Source organism: Leptonychotes weddellii, chromosome 9 (assembly GCF_054177405.1).
Source record: "Leptonychotes weddellii isolate Sample4059 chromosome 9, ASM5417740v2, whole genome shotgun sequence".
NCBI classification, from domain to species: Eukaryota; Metazoa; Chordata; class Mammalia; order Carnivora; family Phocidae; genus Leptonychotes; species Leptonychotes weddellii.
In genome coordinates, this window is record NC_138377.1 from 85,482,766 (window position 1) to 85,504,388 (window position 21,623).

General features: G+C 39.7%; 1 protein-coding gene across 6 annotated transcripts in view; it reads right to left on the reverse strand.

Annotated features, from left to right (window-relative positions):
* Positions 1–1,974: 1,974 nt before the first annotated feature.
* NEDD4 (NEDD4 E3 ubiquitin protein ligase) overlaps positions 1,975–21,623 on the reverse strand; it is a 121,521-nt gene continuing 101,872 nt past the window's right edge. For all 6 annotated transcript variants that reach the window (XM_006732030.3, XM_081831111.1, XM_081831109.1 and 3 more), the window contains 16 exons: positions 20,269–20,469; positions 19,121–19,201; positions 18,632–18,686; positions 18,479–18,537; positions 17,382–17,447; positions 13,613–13,842; positions 12,742–12,863; positions 12,579–12,649; positions 11,173–11,268; positions 10,768–10,841; positions 10,422–10,482; positions 7,944–8,003; positions 7,754–7,861; positions 7,025–7,121; positions 4,159–4,231; positions 1,975–3,612 (listed from right to left, as the gene is read on the reverse strand). In XM_006732030.3, the coding sequence (XP_006732093.2) occupies positions 3,510–3,612; positions 4,159–4,231; positions 7,025–7,121; positions 7,754–7,861; positions 7,944–8,003; positions 10,422–10,482; positions 10,768–10,841; positions 11,173–11,268; positions 12,579–12,649; positions 12,742–12,863; positions 13,613–13,842; positions 17,382–17,447; positions 18,479–18,537; positions 18,632–18,686; positions 19,121–19,201; positions 20,269–20,469 (1,557 nt within the window). In that variant the 3' untranslated portion in view covers positions 1,975–3,509. The remainder of the gene's footprint in view (positions 3,613–4,158; positions 4,232–7,024; positions 7,122–7,753; positions 7,862–7,943; positions 8,004–10,421; positions 10,483–10,767; positions 10,842–11,172; positions 11,269–12,578; positions 12,650–12,741; positions 12,864–13,612; positions 13,843–17,381; positions 17,448–18,478; positions 18,538–18,631; positions 18,687–19,120; positions 19,202–20,268; positions 20,470–21,623) is intronic.

Consider the following 21,623-nt stretch of genomic DNA (forward strand, 5'->3'; position numbering starts at 1 on the left):
GAAACTTCCAGGTGCATAGAGGAAGGAGGAAAAGAGACTTACTTCTGAATTAGTGCTTGGAACTCCTTCTTTCATAGAAATAAGTTTATAAATAATGGTTTGGTTACAAGCTGGCTTCTCCACAGAGCGACAGCCTGTCTGAAATCCAGTCCATTTGTAACTTTGTTATTATATTCTCTTCTGGATCTTTCACTAACTACCAGACTTTTGGAATATGACCTGTTTGTAAAGTGGAGATTATCTGGGATTATGAATTTATAATCATGCCAATTCATCAGACACACATTCAAGATGGTCTTGAGAATTCCATATGTGGCTGCAAAGGACCAGACCAGAAGCTATCTCCCAGAATACTGGCTTGGAAACATTTCTATTTGAAAATGAATCACAGTGGGGTGCCTGGGTGCCACAGTCAGTTAAGTGACTGACACTTGGCTTCAGCTCAAGTCATGATCTTGGGGTTGTGAGATTGAACCCCACATCTGGCTCTGCGCAGTCTCTTTCCTTCTCTCCCTGCCCCACCCTGCCCCCATGCTCGCTCTCTCTCTAAAATAAACTTAAAAAAGAGAGAACCTTTAAAAAATAAAAATAAAAATGAATCAGTTTTTGTTTTTCTTAGAATAGAACTTTATTTGTGGCATCAAGATTTTTAAAAATGATTTTATACTTTAAAGTATGCAATAAATTTGATACATTAATCTTGATATATATTCACCATATGAGAAGATTTTTAAGAACAATGTCAAATGGTTTATAATCAAAACAAATTGTGTTTAACTTGATAATTATGTAGAATAATTTCAGCATTATAAATAAAAAATGAAAACAAATACCACTTAAATTTGAGTTAGGATGAAATGCACTTTTTTTACAATTTTATGTCTATTTTAAAGTTCGTTTGATTACAGAGAAAATACAGGCTAAAATTATGTGCTCATAATTTCTAGAAAAATAGAACGTCCTTGCTTTATGAAAATGACCCTATTTACTCTCCTGCTGTAGAGTGCATTTGGGACACTTTTTTATCTGGGATGAGAGGCTGTGTGGCTTGATACAGGTTCCTTCCAGACCCCAGCCCACACCTCGAGACGAAGGGGATGACGGTCTGTGGCTGGGAGCTGTGGGAGTGTCTGGTCTCATTCACACCTTGTTTTATCTGAGTCACAGGATCATCCAAGTGAGTATCAGGGAAAGCAAGCCTTGTATTTTCTTTAGCTCTGATCTGCTCTGATATTTCACAGAAATGCTACTTAAACATATGTGGTAAGATCCTGTTTCAACAAAAATAGTTTTCACATTAAGTTCTCTAAAATGAGGACATTTCAAAATGCATTGGCCCATATTAATATTACTTTGCTGATGTGGAGAAAATTAATTCTGATGGTATATATAAACACACACACACACACACACATATATTCAATATCAGAGATGTTCCTACTTCTTTGTCTATTAGCAGACATTTTATTTTTAAATGAAGAGATTCTTCTTTGGGAGTGTAGCTTGTGTGCATACCTGATTTGACAAAATCTGATGGTCAGCACAAAGCACAAAGCATCTTCTGATTGTATCATACTTTACAAAGCGGCTCTCTGGAGCTTATAACAAGCTTCCCTGACAACGAGTGTGGGCGTGATTGTTCTCGTTTGGCAGATGAAAGAACAGGAGCCCAGAGAGGTTAAGTAAATTGCTTCAGTTTCAACAGTTGGTAAGTGATAAAACTAGTACTACATCTGGTGGCCTTGCCCGAATGCTGGGGTGAAGATGAAACACAGGGTGCACTCATCTGTCCATTACTTTCCCTCAGCCCCGCTGAAGATGTGGTGTTTGGAAAGTGGTTTTGCTGCTGTCCCATTTGAGATCTTAAGCAGGTGCCGATTGGTACCCATGGTGCTACACTCCACGAACTTAAACCAATAGCCAGCTGCACTTCTTACAACTCTCCGAGTATACGTATGTATTTAAGAAGATTCATAACATATATTTACAATTATTCCTAAATTGCCAAGACATCATATTGAGAAACAGATTTAACTTTTTGCAAGAGCATTTTCTATGTCATCATTCGAATATACGCATGAAACATATAAATACAAGTCTTGGCAAACTTTATCCGTGCAGGTGCACGGAGCACTTTCCCTTTTGCCTCTTTCTGCTCACCCCTACTTTTGATTGTTCACAAATTCATTTACACGTCCGTAAGTTCCTGGAGGTGAGGCCTGAGCTAGATTTCTTTGAAGCTGACGGGTCTTACTCCAGGGCCTTCCGCAGGGCTAGGCACACAGCAGGCATTCAGCACACATTTGCTGAATGCATGCATGTGATTTGTACGTACTTCAATTTGGTTAAAGTAGGATTCTGCTTGTAGCATTTTTCTTAAAGAGTTTTGGATTTATAGTGAAACATCATTTTCATAGTAAACAGTATTTTTTAAAAAGTGTAAGAAATACAGCAATAAATTTAATACAAATTACGCATTATAACTATTCTTTGGTTATTTTTAACAAATCATTATTTTTTTGACTAGAGAGATACTAAAAATATAAAAATGCAACCACAGAAATTAGCTTAATCTGTAAACATAATAAACATGTTCTGTAAACATATTTACTACATAATTGGGCAAGTGTAAAGAATGACTAGTAAAGGCAAGTACTATACATTTAACTTAGTTCTTCAAGGCATATTTAGAAATACTGCTCTGCGGAGCTTTAGTGTAATGTCTGAAGAAGGAGGTCTTTTACCTTAAACAGGAAGGAGTTCTGACTATGCCAGTGAACCAAAAGGATATACAGGCAAGACGAAGGCGTTAATACTTTTCATGCTTTGTGAATCTGAATTCGCTTCACGTCTTATAAACCACCTTGTTTAGTAAAGCTACATATTAACAAAAGCCAAATACTTTTAAAATGAAGAAGTAAACAATTTTTTTTTTTTTGCAAGTGAGTCAGTGGACTAAAAAGATAGGTAACACACTTTCCAAGGTTTTTTCCAAAAATCTGGGCAGTAAGGTGCAGTAGGCAGGTCTACAGAATAATAATAGCTGTAGGCAGCATGAAGTATATTGTAGTTTAATCAATATTAAAGTATTCTTTTCCAAATTTCAGTTTTCCTTCTCAAAAAGCATCCAACTTTTCACACATGACACTTATCACAAATATTTCACAGTTATAATTTCAGTAGTTTAAGGAAGAACTGCCTGGCAAATACTGTAAAAGAGGTAAATGTTAAGGACACAACTCACTATTTCAGGCACATGGGATTTAAATCCTAGAGTGGGAACGCTAAAGATGGAAAGAAACAGCTGTGTCAATGCAACATATTGTTGTAAAAGTGAATGAAATAATGGTAAGGTTGTCAAACTGTTTCTTCTAATGCTTTTATATGATTTTTCTCCACTATCTGGAAAGAAACAAAGGCCAAGTTTTAGTAGTTCCCTGGAAAATTTTAAGTCAAGATTTTGCTTATACAAAAGTGGCGGTGAAACACTCTAGATTGTTATTTGGAATCTAATCGACGCCATCAAAGCCCTGAGTGTTCTCAATTGCCATCTGAAGTTTATCCCATAATTCTTCAAATGATTCATAGGGCGGCAAGTCCAAGCGGTTAAAGCTGAAAGAACAGAGAGGACCTGGTTAGATCAGACACTGACAAGCAAGTGCCACGGTGCCCAACAGGACCGCTGCTATTCGTGATGTGTTCCACCCACAACACTAGAAGACATTAGATCACCGGAGAGAAGGAAGGTAACAGCACTGGGCGCTAGGCATGGACTCATCCCACGACTTCTTGGTGGGCTCCTCTCACTCCCATCATGACCTCCAAATGCCTGGGGTCCTCTGTTATTTTAACCTCCAAGAGGGAATGTTCTAGCTTCTCTTGGGATGGCCCATCATTCATGCGATGGAGGGCAACACATGGTCAACGGCTGAGATGAGCCTCTCCACTGTTCAGCTACCCAGACTTTGAGCCCAGGCCTGGCTGGCAAAGATGCACCTGTTCCTGTGTTGCTGTTCCTGCCCACCCCCTGCCCCCCCCTGCCCCCCGTAGCTGCCACTGACACAGCACAGAGCGGGCTACACCTTCTGTACCTAGACTCTGTTAGAGGAGCTTCACTCTCTGAAAACTTGTTCTTTCAATGTTGAAAAAACTGCTTACCATGTGTGGGCTCGTGGCAGCTTTTCCGGGGTACCCCACTGTTCAACTGTAAATGACTGTGGTCCATTTGAGCCTGTAAGGAAGAAGAGTTGCTGGGGTCTCATCTATTCTTTATAGGAATCCCTAGAATTTCACAACTCATTATTTCCAATGTAGAACTTAAACGTCCAGAGAAGGAGTTTCTTTGAACTCCAAAGAAATGAAGGCGGTCCTGTCCTTGATGGCTTCATTGTCCAGCCACAAGATGAAGATTCCTCTCCATCGGCTCCTCTCACTGCCTAATTGGATTTCTTTTAATCCAAAAGAGTCTCACTCCGCCTCTAGGGCGGCAGGCCTGACGGGACTTTTGAAATGTTTCCTAGCCCTGCGCTTCCCTAGGACCACCTCCTTCATCGGTACACAGAGAAAATGAGGAATTTCTTTCTTTCTTCAGTCCCACCAAAAATAGCTTTAATTTTTCTCTGATTATCTAATCTCACTGCAAGAAAATTAAAGCAATAGAGAGAAATATAATGAATAGTATAAAAATTGTCTCAAAGTCCACTATTAAATTTGAGTAAACATTCTATTGTGAATCATTTTGCACATGTGCATATACATATGGAATTTTGTGTGCAGGTGATCATGTTATCCATGCTACATTTTTCTTTTATTATGGACACTTTCAGAAGCTCTTTTTTTCCTCTGGAGTTTTCACTTAGCTCTTCCTTCCCCCAATTCTCAACATCCTCCAACCACCCAGGTAATTGGTGCTGACAACGCGATGTAGAACCTTCCATACTTTTCCCCGAGTCTTATAATCATAGCTAGTTATGTGTGGGAGTGTAACTGCCAGGAGCAGCACTAAATATACTGGATATTCTTTTTTTTTTAAAGATTTTATTTATTTATTTGAGAGAATGAGATAGAGAGAGAGCATGAGAGGGGGGAGGGTCAGAGGGAGAAGCAGACTCCCTGCCAAGCAGGGAGCCCAATGCGGGACTCGATCCCGGAACTCCAGGATCATGACCTGAGCCGAAGGCAGTCGCTTAACCAACTGAGCCACCCAGGCATCCCTTTTTTTTTTTTTTTTTAAAGATTTTATTTATTTATTCGACAGAGAGAACACAAGCAGGGGGAGTGGGAGAGGGAGAAGCAGGCTTTCCACGGAGCAGAGAGCCCGATGTGGGACTCGATCCCAGGACCCTGGGATCATGACGTGAGCTGAAGGCAGATGCTTAACGACTGAGCCACCCAGGCACCCCCTGGATATTCTTGATAGTACAGTTTTCTCAGAAAACATTGCTTTTCACACATCACATATCATAATTATGTTCACAGTTAAAGTTTCAGTATCTTTGTCATTGTTTCCCGTACATGGGATCAAATATATTTCCCTGCCTCTTGATTCTCTCACCTAAATGACCCATTGTGAAAACTTCCTCTAAGTCAACCAATACAAACCTTACACACTTTTTATTGGCTAGATAATACTGTATTATAATATTAACATTTTGAAGCAACTTCTTCTTTTTGAAAATGCATATGAATTTGAATTATATTCTAATACTTCCAACTCTGGCTCCATGTGTGGGATATTTCCCTCAAATTCCAAACAATTCACACACTCAGTGGATGGCTGTAGGCCTGGACTGCACAGAAGAGGGATGCGGAGCTAGACATGGAAAGGGGTGTTTGGCCGGCCTTGCTCTTTCCCCACTGTAACTGGCTAAAATATAGGAGAAGCAAAAGGAAGGGGGAAGTCACGGGAAACCACTGAAAAGACAAAGGCAAAGAAATCCAATTAGGCAAGAAGGGGTGCAGGGGTTAGCGCAGAGCTCCTGTCTTGTTCTTCTCACTGTGCACGGTGACTCTAGGTGGGATGGCAGATGCTTTACAGGTTCTGCAAAATATGCATGAAGCTTAAGGAGCCCAGGTTTGCCGAGGAGACCGACGGGGCTAGAGACCCCATCAGACAGCAACAGCTTTCTCTGTGCGCAAGAAATCCAGCTCAGCAACGACTGAGGCGGAAGTCATGACTTGTCGTTCCCAGAACAATTCTAAACTTCGTTGTTGCTCTGCGTGGGACTCCCACCTTAGCTATACCTTCCCTGAAAGATTTGTTCTTCATAGGATCTTTAAAAGCAAGTAAATGTCATTCCAATACATAGATATTAACTGATTTGAGTTGATTTACATCAGAAACAGCAGGTTTCTTGTTCTGTTTTGTTTTTTTTACAAAAAACACCTCTAGTGCTATGAGATATATGCACTGGAAAACAGTTTGCTAGGATATGCAGAATTCCACTTTATCGAAAACTGCATTAATAGTAACTATTCTGAATATTGAAAGACATGTGCAGTCTTATCACCAGTCCTGCACATCCCACACACACACACCACACACACATGCATGCACGTATATACACAGAGTCCATGATCAAATAAGTTTTGGAACCCCCTCTTTTTTTTCATAGTAAAGGTTCCGAATGAGTCCCAAAGAAATCTACTCACTTTTTAGTCCAGTATTTGCCCCAAATGTATTCCACTATGGAACTCTTTGTTTTCTGTTGTACACTTACTAACATTCTGTGGGACGTTACATGGTGCCCTAAACCATCACCCTATAGACAATGCTTTTTCTGTGATGGGATATGTAGTGGGAATCAAATTTAAAACTCAAGAATGGAAAGGAACTCGAGCCATTTCATGTCTTTGGTATCCGATTAGAAGGTGTACATATATTCTGGCCCAATCATTTAAAAATCTTAATTCTTTTTTTATTAAGCTCAGCTTTTGTATAAATGATAGAAGTCTGACAACTAATCGTCAATGAAAAAGACAAGTGGCATCACTCCATTTTTAAATGATGTGTGAAAACCCTTACCATATAGTTCAGCAAATCCATTCATGGGCACTCGAGAGGTGCCAGTGACAAACTGAAGTAATCTTATTCTTTTTTCTGAATCCATCATTAGAACAGCCTGAATAAGAGAAAAACAGCATTTAGGAATATCACTGGGAAAAAAGTAAAAAAAGTAACAGCACTATCCTGAAAAATACGTTATCAGAATTTAGTTACAGTATTAATGATCAGTTATTACATTTACATGTGTTTCTGGGTGGCTTACAAAGTTCCTGGAAACTTCATTTCTGAGGCTACACGGTAACTCTCTAGAATGAGATCATAGCCTAATAAAGTGACAAAAATATCTTCTTGGATGTGACAGTAGATAAAAAAAAAGCCATGAGGCTTTGTAAAAATTTATATTTACAGATACTATTGAGTGACATACACATTTCTTGATTAGATGGAAAGTCACATTTAAGGAGCCATGCAGGAGTCCCAGGGAACACCCAGCAGGTTATTACAAGTTCTCTTGAACAGTTTCCATGTTGGTAAGGGACTAAGCGCCCACTGCTGTTGTTCCTGCCATTTACTACATTCTGAACACTGACTTATCTATAAATATGTATGGAGGATGGAGCCATACCCAGAAGGTAGATGGATACAGTACACTGTTACTTTTTCTTATCTCTATGTAATCCACTAGTATCGTTAAGTATGATTGAATCTGTTGAAAAGGAATTTACGGAAACAGAAGCTTTCAATTACCTTCCAAAACCACTGTATGACTTGATGATTCACACTGTAGCCATTCTTATACTTTGTGTGTTCTCTCCAGTCATTCACATCGACATCTCCCAATCCACACATAAGAAGCTACGTGATAAGAAATGTCAAACTGTAGACAAGAAAAATAATGGGCACAAAAATCCTGTTTCAAAATAAGAATATTTCTTACCTCTAGTTCGTTTTCGTCAAAAATTTTGATAAGATCCTGTGGTATTAGTTCAAAAAATCCCTAGTGGAAAGAATGTACTTTAAAACCTGGTTAGCAGAGTCCATCGACAGCCCTACACATCAGCCTCTGGATTGCTATGGGAGAAATCCCACCTGCACATAGATTCCTACCACCACACAGTCATGGGTTCTTAAGCCAACGGAGGGTTCAATATCGGCAAGAACATGGATGTGTCCACAGTCTGTTCTCTCTCATTGATTCCTCAAAATGGCCATTTTGAAACCTCCCCGCATTTCCCCAACTGCTTCCTCCTCCTCCATGTCATCCCTCCTTTACAGCAGATAACTTTTATTTGAGAGAGAAAACAGAGGTGATGATGGAATTCCCTCAACCTTCTGCCTGCCCGGGTACCAGCTGGCGCTGACATCCATCATGGCCACCTGCCCATGGCAGTGGGGACAGGTGCCTGCCCCCTTTCTCTCTGGGCTTCATCTGCTTCCCCAAGGGGCTCATCTCACTGAACCTCCTTCTCATTATTAGCTCACTCTTTCAGCATTTACATTTGTTTAAGCCTATCTAACTTACAAACAAAACAAAAAAGCAAACCCGTCTTTCTTCTCTTTACCGCCAAGTCATTATACCTGACCGAACCCACGCCGGACCATCTCTGCCTCCACCCGCTGCCCTCTGCCCTCCGTGCCCCTGCTGCCCTCAAGACAGCTTTGCGGCGAACTCTGACCAACGCTTTCTAGTTAGGTATCTTATCTGACTTCTCTGCACTATGAGATTGTTGAAAACACTGCTGTTCTGGAAACTTCGTCTGCTGTCGATGGTTTCTCTCGTGTCTCTGTCTGCATTTGCTAATTTCCTCGACGTATCCCTTTCTACTGTCTGTTCCTTCCAGGTTGGTGCTCCCACATCCCCACCGTGGGCATCCACTTTCCCTGTTCTTACTGTTCTTTCCAATTTCCCATCTTACCGTGTCCACAGCTCCAGTACACATAGGCAGATGATCCCCGAATCCATGCTGCTCCCCCACACAGATCTCTATCCTTTAAAGCACCTGAGCTACAGTTCTCCCTTGTGAATCCCATTCAGATACACACACAGTGGTCTTCCCACCACCACCACCTTCGTTCCTGCCCTGATCTTCTCTCACCTGGATCGCTGTAGCACCTTCCCGCCCAGCCCTGCTGCTAGTCTTGTCTATCTCTAACTTGCTACGTACCACTTCCAGAATGATCTGACTAAAATGTAAATTGAATCCTGTTGTTTTATAGCCACCTTCCTTCCCCTCACTGGACTTCCGCAAAAACCCCAAATTCCCTCTGTTTCCAGTTTAGCAAACAGGCCTTTCTTAATCTGGTTCTGCTCAACTCTTCAGCTCAGTTTGACCTCCTGCCTCATCTTATCCAGTGTATGAACTGCTAGCATGTTCTGTCTTATGGCCAGACTTCACACATGCCCCTCATTATGCTTAGAACTGCACTGCCCTCCTCTGTGTGGCTGGCCAGTCCCTCCAGGCCTTCCCTGGCCCTTCCTGCACCTCTCCCTGCCCAGATCTCTTCTCTGTGCTTACTGAGCACTTCACGCCTGCCTCTGTCCATGTCACTCTTTAGATTTTCTGCTCCCTAGAGCAGGACCTAGGTCTTTCTGCCTTGTGCAGCACCAGATACATAGCGAGCACTCAATACTGAATAAATGAAAAGTACGTGATAAATACTGAACGGAAGATTTTAAGTTGGCCTAAGAAACGAGTGCACTGGCAATAGCCTAAATATCCACCAATGGGGGGAATTTAAATAACTTATGAATTTATATTGTGAATAAAATGCAGCCACAAGGAAGGGCAGTTACGCATCTTGACATGTAAAGATCTCCAATAAATATTTGATAAGAGAAGAAAGCAAGTCACAAACTAGCATGTACAGTGTGATCCCATGTGGGAAAATAAATGGCCTACTCCACTCTCCCTACGGCACTCTGAACCTTGTTCACCTGAGGTTACTTAAGATGGAGGAGACGTGACTGGGAAAAGGTGAGGAGCAGTGACCGGAGTATAGGGGGAGCGTCAGCGTTAATTGTATGGGCCTCTTGGATGACTGAGTTCTAACACCTATTCATTTAAATTTTTTTTTTTAAAGATTTTTATTTATTTATTTGAGAGAGAGAGAATGAGAGAGCACATGAGAGGGGGAGGGTCAGAGGGACAAGCAGGCTCCCTGCCGAGCAGGGAGCCCGATGCAGGACTCGATCCCGGGACTCGAGGATCATGACCTGAGCCGAAGGCAGTCGCTTAACCAACTGAGCCACCCAGGCGCCCCCATTTAAATATTTTTTTTACTATAAACATATAATTAAAAGTTGTTTTAAAAAGCCAGTCATCTCTTAGTTCTCAGATGTGATGAGCCCCCAATACTTGAAACTTATGAATTGTACTTTGAAATGGCAGAAGAATGAACAAAAATAAATGAATACCTCTTTAAATGCAGCCATTTGCTTCTGGATTCGGTTTACAAATCGCCACTGTATTACAAGACTAAAAAGAAACAAAACATTTCATCTTTTTCACATGAATGAAGAAAAAAATTTAAGGTATATTTATTCCAGTTGGAAACAAAAAATAAAGACTAGGTAAGCTCCAGGCAAAAAGTGAATATGAGTGGTAATAGGGCATTGTTATAGAAAGAGTAAAAAACACTGAGACTCTGGCTATGAAGAAAGAGAAAGAAGGTACAAAGAGTCTTCCCAGAAAGAATTACAAAATTATTTCCAGGGAAGTATATACTAAACTTAATAAAATACTTACTAACAAAATACTTACTAAATGTATTCCTTTTTGTTCTTATTGGTGACAACTATTTCTGATCCACCAATTTTCAACTCGTGTTGATGTGTCTAAAATTAAGCATGATATCTTGATATGTTATTTTAGTGAAAAAAATAAAATATATGCATTATAGTTATATCAGAAACCCAGTGTTTTAAATTAAATCCATTCACAAGCTAAGAAAACTTAAAACATTAGTTTTACTAAAATAAACATGGAATGAGTCAAATGTCAAGGAAAGCAGAAATTCTTGCTGAGACAGCTTTTGTTGCTGGAAGATAAATTTAAAAATAGAGCACAGGAATGTGTCAAGGATATGCATTATTTAACTTCTAAACTTAAGTTATAACATTTGTTTCACAATTTATGTACCATTTTAATTAATCAAAGTTTACAAACCTGTCCAAAAAGCTCTTCATCTATGACAAACCTGAGGTCCAATTCTGTTGGATCATTTTCAAGAATCCATCTTAGTGAATTGTAATATTCACTATCCTAGATGGGGAAATCGCATATTTAAAATTTGTACATAAAAAGACACCTGAACCTGCAAAGAAAGTGCGCTGAGAGTCTGACTACTTGGACAAAAGATGAAAAGTAGTAGGATGTCTTTTCTTATATCCACACAAGTATTATAAAAAGAGTGGGATGACTATTAAGTGTGAGAGTAAAAATGCATAAATCAGCAGAGTGGGGCTTTCCCGAGAGTTTGGAAACCTATCTCTATGTAGGGGCAGTGGAGGTACAGATTTTATTATCCAGTTGAAGGGTCAACTAAAGTAGTTTCCAGATGAATCCTAACTCCCACGGATGCCCAGGAGCACCTAGCACCTCTCTCGTACGGCCTGTTGAGACGGGGTGTAAAATGTGTAAGTAGCTACGTATGAGCAGGTTGTTACTTATACTTGGCCTAAGTTAAAGAAAAATCTCAGATAAATAAATACAGAACCTCAATTAACCAACTCAAATAACTGTGGAATCTTATGCTTCATAAAGAATTATACGGTCCACATTGATAATGTCACAAGGAAAGGAATAAAAAATGTACTTGGTCCCCAGGAAGAGGGCTTGGAATCCATGTGTACAGACAGCACACGAGGGCTTTTCAGTTCACACAGCAAAGCTACCGTCAGGGATTTAATCCTTAGGTTTCCATTTCTTTGTAGTGGCCTAACCACAAGGCCTTGCCTTTGGACTGTTATTTTGAAAACATATCCACTCATCATAAAAGATCAAAATTCAAATGTTGTTAGTACATTGGAGTAATTAGGGAGAGGGGCATCCTTTGAAGTGCATCAAAAAAGAAGATGGATTGATGGACACATGGATAGGTAGGTAATAAAGTAAGCATAGGGATAAAAAAACCAAGTACAGAATCTTGGTGGTGCATACATATATGTCCACTATAACATTTAAAAAACTTTTTATTATGTATTAGGAAATTTTCATATTAGAATGTTGGGGGAAATGTTCATTGGAACATTATAATCTATTAATTTCTTCATCATCAAATTCTAACTTTAAAATATCCAGTTGCGGGGCGCCTGGGTGGCTCAGTCGGTTAAGCGACTGCCTTCGGCTCAGGTCATGATCCTGGAGTCCCGGGATCGAGTCCCGCATCGGGCTCCCAGCTCAGCGGGGAGTCTGCTTCTCCCTCTGACCCTCCCCCCTCTCATGCTCTCTCTCTCTCAGTCTCTCTCTCAAATAAATAAATAAAATCTTTAAAAAAAAAATAAAAATAAAATAAAATATCCAGTTGCTTCTTAAATTATATGTTCTGTACATTATAAGTGAAAAAGACATACCACTGATTCCATATCATGAAGTGTTATTGGTTTGTGTAGCATCATCTTGTAAAACGGGCGGATGAAAAAACCTTTCAAAAAAATAAAACGTATTGAAAATGATTACCAAATGAAAGAAATAAGATCATTATACTTAAAAAAATGTTTTATGCTTAATACTAACCATCCAACAGTTTGCCATGATAAACTGCCATTCCAGCTACCCGGCCAATAAACTTGAAGTAAGAGAGGTGATCCTCATTACACAATCCGGAGTTTGGATTTATCTGTAGGGTATAATTATCCCTGTAAAGACAACCACAGTTATATAAATTTTCCTCTCCACATTTCATATAAAAATTTTAATATAACAAAATCATAAATTAGCTCCCTCTTTTTGGAGTTTTTACTTCTATTAGAACCACATGAGACCACTGGATTTAATGGTTTTAAAAACAGTCATTTCTGTCAAAAGGGGGAAACAACCCAAGTGTTCAACAGCAGATGAATGGATATGCAAAATGGGGTGTCCTTTTACACAACGGGGTATTACTCAGCCTCAAAACGGGAGAAAATTCTGACAGATGCTATGCCATGGATGAACTTGGAGGACATCACGCTAATGAAATAAGTCAGTTACGAAAGGAAAAACCCTGTAGGATTCTACTGATATGAGGTACCTAGCGTGGTCAGAGTCACAGAGACACAAGGCAGAATGGCGACCACCAGGGAAGGCAGTTAGTGTTTCATGGGCTTCACCAGTTTCAGTTGACGGTGAACGAGTTCTGGAAATGGACGGTGGGGACAGTGGCACAACAATGTGAATGTACTGAACACCGCTGAACCACATGCTTAAAATGGCTAAAATGGTTAAGTTTTATGTTATGTATATTTTACTACCATTTTTAAAAAAGTTATTCCTGAAACAACATTAGTGACTGTCTCCTTTTCTGGCACGTTGTTAACACACAGTTTCCTTGCATCATGCAACTCTTTGTTACTTTCACAACAGTGACTTTTGTTTTTCTGTATACAGTCGTTGTAAAAGTACTTACGTAGCAGAATATTCAAACAACCCATAATAAGGGTTAAACATTTCCTTTGAGATCAGGAAGAACCATTCTCTGGTGACTCCTCCATAATCCAACCCCTTTTCACCGTCAAACTCGATCCACAGCCGAGCCTTGAGGAAATCTGCTCTCTTGACACCCATAATTCTCCTGTACGAGTCCTCAAGGACAGTTGCACGGCGAAGTTTCATTTCAAATTTGTTTGGAATGTCATTCTGAAAACCCAGAGAAGAGAGACTTAGGGTTTAAATCAATTCAACACGATGGCAAATTTATTTCTCGTAAAGTAATAAAAACCGTTGTGCTCTACCCTGTGCCCAAGACCCTTTTTTGGGGAAAATGTGACTAGGGATGTTGTCTAATATTTCCTCTATGGTATAAAAGAATTCATGCCTTTTCTCTAATCACATAATAATACAGACTTCTGATTTTTATACTGGAAGAAGCAGTTATCGATAGTGGCAATAATGCTCACATGAAGGCATTTCATGAACAGTCCATTCCATATTAAGTTCCAGTGAAGACCATCCCGTGGCCTACAGTCCAGCGAATGCCTGCTCTTTCTCGCCTGCCTGTTGGTTCTGGGGTTTTCCTGACCTCCACCTTTCCTCCTTGGAGCCCACCCTGCTGCACTCATTAATAGGCACTAACATTTAAAGACTGTTTCAGGCAACTATTCCCAGCATTTTAACAGGTTAACTCATTTACTCCTCATAACAACACAAGGAAGAAGGGACGAATATAATCTCCATTTTATGGGTGAAGAAGCTGAAGACAAAAGTTAAGAAAGCCTGAGCTCTCGAGTCTCTGCCGTCTTGCTGATTTTTCTGTACATCCTTTGCTTATGTGACAAATGCAGATAACTATGCTTCTAGACAGACCTCATTGTAAATTTTATAAAAAGATGTCTGAATATTTTATTCTTGATGTGCAATGTTCAAGTGGAAACCAGTAAGAGAAAATTCTGTCACTTCAAAAGAAGAAGAGAGGGTTACTTCTAAGAAAAAAAAATACCAATTTCACTCAATATATTTAGGGAAGAGGTGAAGCCCTACAGAAACATAATAATATAAGCAGTTTTTATAAGCAATATAAGCAGTTTTCTCTGCTGCTTATGCAAATAAAAATAAAGGCAAGATCGGAGAAAACCAATCTTAGACACTAGGCATCTTGTGCAGCCAAGCATTTACTGGGGCCTGCTCTGGGCCAGGCCCCATGCTAGGTAGCTATGGTAATGGGGATGGGAAGAAAAGGGAATAAAAATGTGGTATAAGATATGATTCCTCCCTCAAGGAGTTTATAATCCAGTGTGTATAAGAGAAACAAATGTAAATGTTACTAATCCTGAGATTTACAAGAGTAAGAAAATTGCTAATAATAAAGATATAAGCAAATGTTCTGTGGGGCCTAAAAGATTGAGCTATTAATTGCAAATGAGGTGATCCAGGAGGCTTTAAGAACAAGTCCTGACTTGAGGGAGAGGCAGGGAAGGACTGAGGAGCAGCTAAGGGAAGAGCCTGTGGGGGGTGGGGGGAGGGCGGGGAGGGGGTTACTGTATGTAACAGCAAGAGGGTGCAGGAGGGAGGAAGGGTTGTTGCAGTGACAGGAGAAGACAGAACAGTGGTCTGGGGCCAGAGTGGAGGGAGCGTGGATGCCAACTGGGAAGAGCTGCTGAGCGGAGGGGCAGGGTCAGGTTGTTCCTGGAGACTGACTAACGGGTGGCTTTAAGGAGAGACAAGAGGCACCTGGTCAGTTAAAGACCCTGTGAGAGAGGGATGGCGATGGAAGAGAGAGAGGCCAGGAGGAGTGACTTCCATGTTTGGGCTGAGTAGTGGACCAGGGCGTGGACTCTGGGGTCAGGAGCCCCATGTTCAGATCCCAGTGCCCCCCTGACATGGCTTTTCTAAGGCTTATTACCTCACCTGTAAATTGGGGACAATAACAGTCACCTCATGGAGCTGTTTAGAACGTCAGGGGATAATGCATTTCGTGTGCTTCCTCCATGTCTGGCACATGGTGAGCTCAATAATGATTAGCCATCCTTACTCCTCACTAGTGAGATGTTATGGATAAGGCAGAGGAAAAGGTTAAAGACAACTTAAGGTTTTGTAGCAATGATTTTTAAACATTTTTATTTCTGTCTTGGTGTTCTGCTCTTTTGCTGTAATGAGACTAGATACGGATTTTTTTAAATCCTACTAGGGACTTTTTGATAAACTAAGGATGCAGGTTTGTAGCCTCTTCCCCATGCTCTTGAGTCTCTCCCTCTGGAGCAACTCCGTGTTTCTTAACCTTTCTTTCATGTTTTTATCTCTTTATATACCTTTGTTGCATTTTGGGTAAATATCTCTCTTAATCATCAATAGCTGTCATTTTGGTCAAGAACATGGACTCTGGAGCTAGACCACTTGTCTCGCTTTGCCACTAATAACCCTGGGACTCGATCACACTACTTAATCTCTCTGTGCCTGAGTATCCTCACCTACAAAAGTGACAATGACAGTTCCTTCCTTACACTGCTAATACAGAGATTACATGAATACATATAACTTGCTAAGAAGAATGGCCGGTTTGCCCTGAGAGCTCAGTAACTATTGCTGCTTTCATTGTGGCTTCTGTGTGTTATGACCTGCTTATGAAGGCTTTGTTCCATATCTCCTGCTGCCAGGAAGACATCAACAATTAGATATGATAGCATGTTTGTAAGTGTTCAGAATGGCAAATGGAGAAGCGAGTGAGTTCTATTCCACCAGCATATTTTCATTAAGAGTGAAAATATTTACCAGACCAACAGATCAACAAAGTCTTAAAACCCCAAAGGACTTTAAGAAGTAGAAAACCAATTTCCAGAGCAATTTTAACACAAAGCTATTATTGAAGATGAGTTTTAAAAAGTTGCTGATAGTTTAGGCTTTTATTAAGGCACAAAATATTTGCACTAAAAAACTATTACATCTCGTTTTTTGTTAAATGTTGGATGAAAACATTCTTGGTAACACACCCACCACCTTGAATCTTTGGAAAAGCAGGCTTCCGGCTTGGAACGCAAGAAAGTGTAACCCAATATAGCCACCTAGTGGTAGTATTCCTAAACTGCAGGGAAAGGGGAAAAGTGGGAGCAAATTAGAAAGGCATTACAAAGTGGTCATCACCAACAGAAGTGAAATAGATGGGCAGATGATAAGTATAGTTCCAAATATTAAATTTGTGGTGATGGAAGAAAAAAACTATAGTGAACACATCTGATAAGCAGAAGGAGACAAACAATAGGACCACTGTTTCAATCACAGTTGTATTTTCAAATTAGGCAGAGGTAAGTTGTACGAAGCGGTAGAGCATGAATAACTACCACTGGAAAACAAGAGTCCAAGCAGAAGAGGAATATAGAGAGTCCTCCTACACAATCAGGGATGAGGCTGGGGGACAATCTGAGCTTGCTCGGATTCTACCAAGCCCAAGTTCCACAAACCCCACTAAGAAACCAGGTTAGAGCTCATTAAAAGCAAACTTTAATACTATTGTTCTATATATCATAAGGTATCTTGAAAAATAAGGAAAGACACGACATAACTGTGGTCTCTAATGATATGTAACACGGAGTAGTAAAAAAAAAAAAGCCACCTTTCCCTATAAGAAGCTATTCAAAGTTGTTAAAATATAGAATAAATTCTCTATTACTTTTTAAAAATGCATTTCCCACACTTTCAGTCTACATAACAATCATTCCTAAGAACTCAATGTAAATATAACTAACCTGCTTCTTCATCTTTCGTCGGAAGAACTCATACTTTCTTTTGTAATCTCTGGAGTAGGGCACTGCCTTGAGTTGAAAATTTTGGAAAAATGAAGAAGGTTTAGGTTGTTTTTATTCTGGAACAATTTTTAAAGTTCCCCTCTGGGTATTTTATGAACATAAGTTAAAGGCATTAAAAGAGAATACTTGGAAAGAAAAGTTTAATTTGAAGGAAAACAAATACAAAACTTTAAAATTTTTAATTTCTCTGTTTAAAATTAAATTGTATTCAGCAATTTCCATGGCTGTAATTTTCATCATGCAATATTCTTGAAATGCAAAAAGCCAGAAACAGGAAATTTCTTCCAAGGAGAGAAATATTAGAAATGAAAATTTCCATTTCTAAACACACTGTTAAAGTGATTTCTCCATTAAGGGAACAATTTGAAAAATGCACTTTTTCCTTGAACTCTGAGGAATTGCCTTTTTTACGCATTATTTTAAAATACTAAACATGGAGACTAAAGAGTAATTTAAAAGAACTGGATCTTCAATTTCACTTGTTCCTGTGAATTAGAAAACAATTAAAATCTCAAAAACAAAATATGGAACAAGTAACTATATAAAGAAGAAAATGATTTTTCCTATCATTATTATATTATAACATTAAATATTATAATATTTATACTTAAATACGAGTATTTTATACACCAGCATTTATAGTAATTTCCACCAAAAAGTTCAAGCATGCCCCTGGAGTCGACTGGGTGCTGTCTACTTTATCACCTGGTACATTCTTGGCTCCTCTCTGATCTCCTGAGGATTGCCAACATTCTTTTTCAGGCAATGGCAAGTACCAGCCTGAGTCCGGCAGCCCACTGCCTTGGCATTTGACTATCTGGCTCACTAGTCTCCTAAGGCTATTGCAAGGGTAAGGACAATGAGTTTATACACTCTTTCCAAATTATTAAGACCTGGAGTGGGGGTGGTGGGAGAGTACAGAATTGCAGATGTGCTGTCCTCTCAAGGTCTGTAGGATTATGCCCTTGACCATTTGCCCTTGACAAGACAGGTGAGAGGCCACTGCCATCAGAGCACACGGATGCAAAGAGACTTACTGGTCCAGTTATTGCTACATTCTGCAACCGAGGATCTTCCCATTGTGTTCTTTTTATATCTGAAGAGGGAGAGAAATAAGGTGTTCTTGAGTCTCCTGCACAAAATTCAGTATTACAAAAAAATAATGTAATGAAAAATCATGTTGCACCTACTGTGATTTATGTAGAAGATTCTTCCATCTGTATGAGTTCTTTCTTCCCATCCTGGCTATAATGAAGAATGTATTTCAATTATTTTTGGAAAGGGTCTGAGATGTATACAGGGTAGAAAAATGGCATTTTGTTATACAGGTTATTTTCATATTCCATTCTTAGTAGAAGGCATTACACTTTATTTTTTTTTTTAAAGATTTTATTTATTTGACAGAGAGAGACACAGCGAGAGTGGGAACACAGGCAGGGGGAGTGGGAGAAGGAGAAGCAGGCTTCCCGCGGAGCAGGGAGCTGATGTGGGGCTCGATCCCAGGACCCCGGGGTCATGACCCAAGCCGAAGGCAGACACTTAACGACTGAGCCACCTAGGCACCCCGGCATTACACTTTAATAATAACATAACTTGGAGTTGTTGAAGAACTACTGTATTCCAAAATAAAAAATGTTTGAGAGAGCCAAGTTGGATTGCTAGCAATTCTATAAACTTACAGGTAAAGGCCCCAGATCATTGGAAGAATCAAGTGATGTCTTTCCTCTAAGATGAGCTGGAATTTTCAGTCTTGGATCTTCCTTTTTTTTTGGTAGAGTAAATAAAGCAAACAACAACACACACACATAAATTTTAAAATCAAGAAAGTCAATCTGTTACTATGTTTTTCTAACATCAATTGATATTTAAAATAATCTCTTTTAAAGTCTACTTTTATTCCATTTGCTTCATCTGTGAAATAGTAGTTTCTCTGTCTAAAACCCATCATTCCCAGGCTACAAGATTCAGTCCGCAGATCTCAGAGTAGGATCAGTTTTAACTCATCATCTGTTTCATAGAAGCCATTCAGAGAATTTTGCCCCACTCTTCAGGGATTGTGTCTCTACCTAGGGGCTATTCTCTCCATAAAAACTGCTGAATGAATGGACATGAAACTAGACCATGTGTTATTTCTGAGGCCTTGCGCATGCTTTTTGGCACTTATCTGTAAAGGTGTTGATGTATTAATATTTTTTAAAGCTAGGGAGGTAAGCTCAAAAAGGTTACTAAAGCCAATTCAAATTGTTGAAAAAAAGAACAAAATTCAATTTGTTTGGATTCACTTATATATATTGTTTCAATATTATTTTAAGTAGTTTATTAAACTATTTTAGTTTTATTAAGGTACTTTGGTCTTTTAAATAAATAAATAAATAAAAATCTAGTCATCTGTTGCTGATTTTCAGTAATTTTTCTCTTAGTGGTGAACCAACTGCTAAAGAGCTTTAAGGCTTATCTTAAAAGAAAAATACTATTCTACCTAGCCACCCCCAAGGTTTTCTAGGTATTAAATGAGATACGGATTCAAAAGTACCTTGGAACTACAAAGCAACATATAAAAGGATTATTACAAATACCTTCCTAAGCATTTATGCCTAGCGAGTTAAAAACGAAATAGGAAGTAAATGTATTTCCACAATCCCTAAAAATATTAAAAATGGGCATAAATATTTCTTGAGTAGAAATAATACTGTTAAGAATTCAGCATCTCTTTAAGTGAATACAAGGAAATGTAGGTTATATTAATGTACATTTAAGAGTTACAGGGAACTATTCATAAGAGTTAAGATCATTGCTCCAAATTCAAATCGGACAGTATTAAAGTTACCCAGGTAGTGGTTTTGGTGTTGTGATCGACAAAGAAAGGCCTCCCATTGGGTGCGTGCCGGACTTCCCAGCCTTTAGGAAGGAATCCTTGCTCCGTTTCAGACGGCTGGGTCACCTGCTGCGCTGAATCACTCGTGGGGACGTGTGGTTGAGGGCACACCGAACTCTGGCCTGACCGCAGCTGACTGGTCTCGGCTGTGGCCTAGCACAGGAAGTAAGTCACGTCGTCACGTTTTATAGAGAACACACAAATAGCTGTGGTTAAAAGGTAACTTAACCTGCAAACAGAATATATCCTTATAAATAGACCTAAACATGGCAGACTCATTTTTCTAACAGCGTTCCGTCAAACTTCGTTTTTAAAATAACTTACAATTCCTCAGCTAATTCTTGAGCGGTACGACACTTGCCAGCAGTCCAAGTCTGCTGCGGATGCGCGTGACGGAGGCAACGAGGTCAGAGGGACCGTGCCCCAGCGCCAAGATCACCACGGTGCCAGTTCAAGGAGGCTCTCTGCTTGCCCCAAAGACGCACAGAATGCGCAATTCCCCACACGTAGAAGTGGCTGCCAATGCCGGGCAAACAAAATGCATGGCAAATATCCATTGCAGAATTGCATCATTGAAATGTAATGTATTCATTCGATGAAATATTAGGCAGTGGTTAAAAGAAACACACTGGATCCATACATAAGACAACATGGATAGGATTTAAAAACAATGTTGAACAAAAAAAGATTTAGAATTATATGACATCTTTGCAAAATTTGAAACACAGGAACATAAACACTACTTTGCATCATTTTAGCTCTCTCTGTAAGTATATAAAAGAGCCTGGAAGAACTGTGTGAGGCCACTGCAAGAAGATGGAAGTCTGCAGCTCAGAAGAGGGCCCTCACCGGGACCCAAAATGCTGCCCTCTGAGCTCGGCCTCCCTGCCTCCAGAACTGTGAGAAATAAGTTTCTATTGTTTAAGCAAAAAAAAAAAAAATGACTGGAAGAATACCCAACAGACTTAAGACGGTGCTTCTCTCTGGGTAGTGGGACCAAGTGCTTGGCTAAAGGGAATTTAGTTTTATCTGTACAATTTTATATATATATTTTTAAATTGTATGCCACTCCCTTTATACTTGTTTTGTTTTAAGATTTTATTTATTTATTTGAGAGAGAATGAGAGAGAGAGAGAGCATGAGAGGGGGGAGGGTCAGAGGGAGAAGCAGACTCCCCGCTGAGCAGGGAGCCCAGTGCGGGACTCGATCCCGGGACTCCAGGATCATGACCTGAGCCGAAGGCAGTTGCTTAACCAACTGAGCCACCAAGGCGCCCACAATTTTATTTTTTAAATATTTTTTAAAGA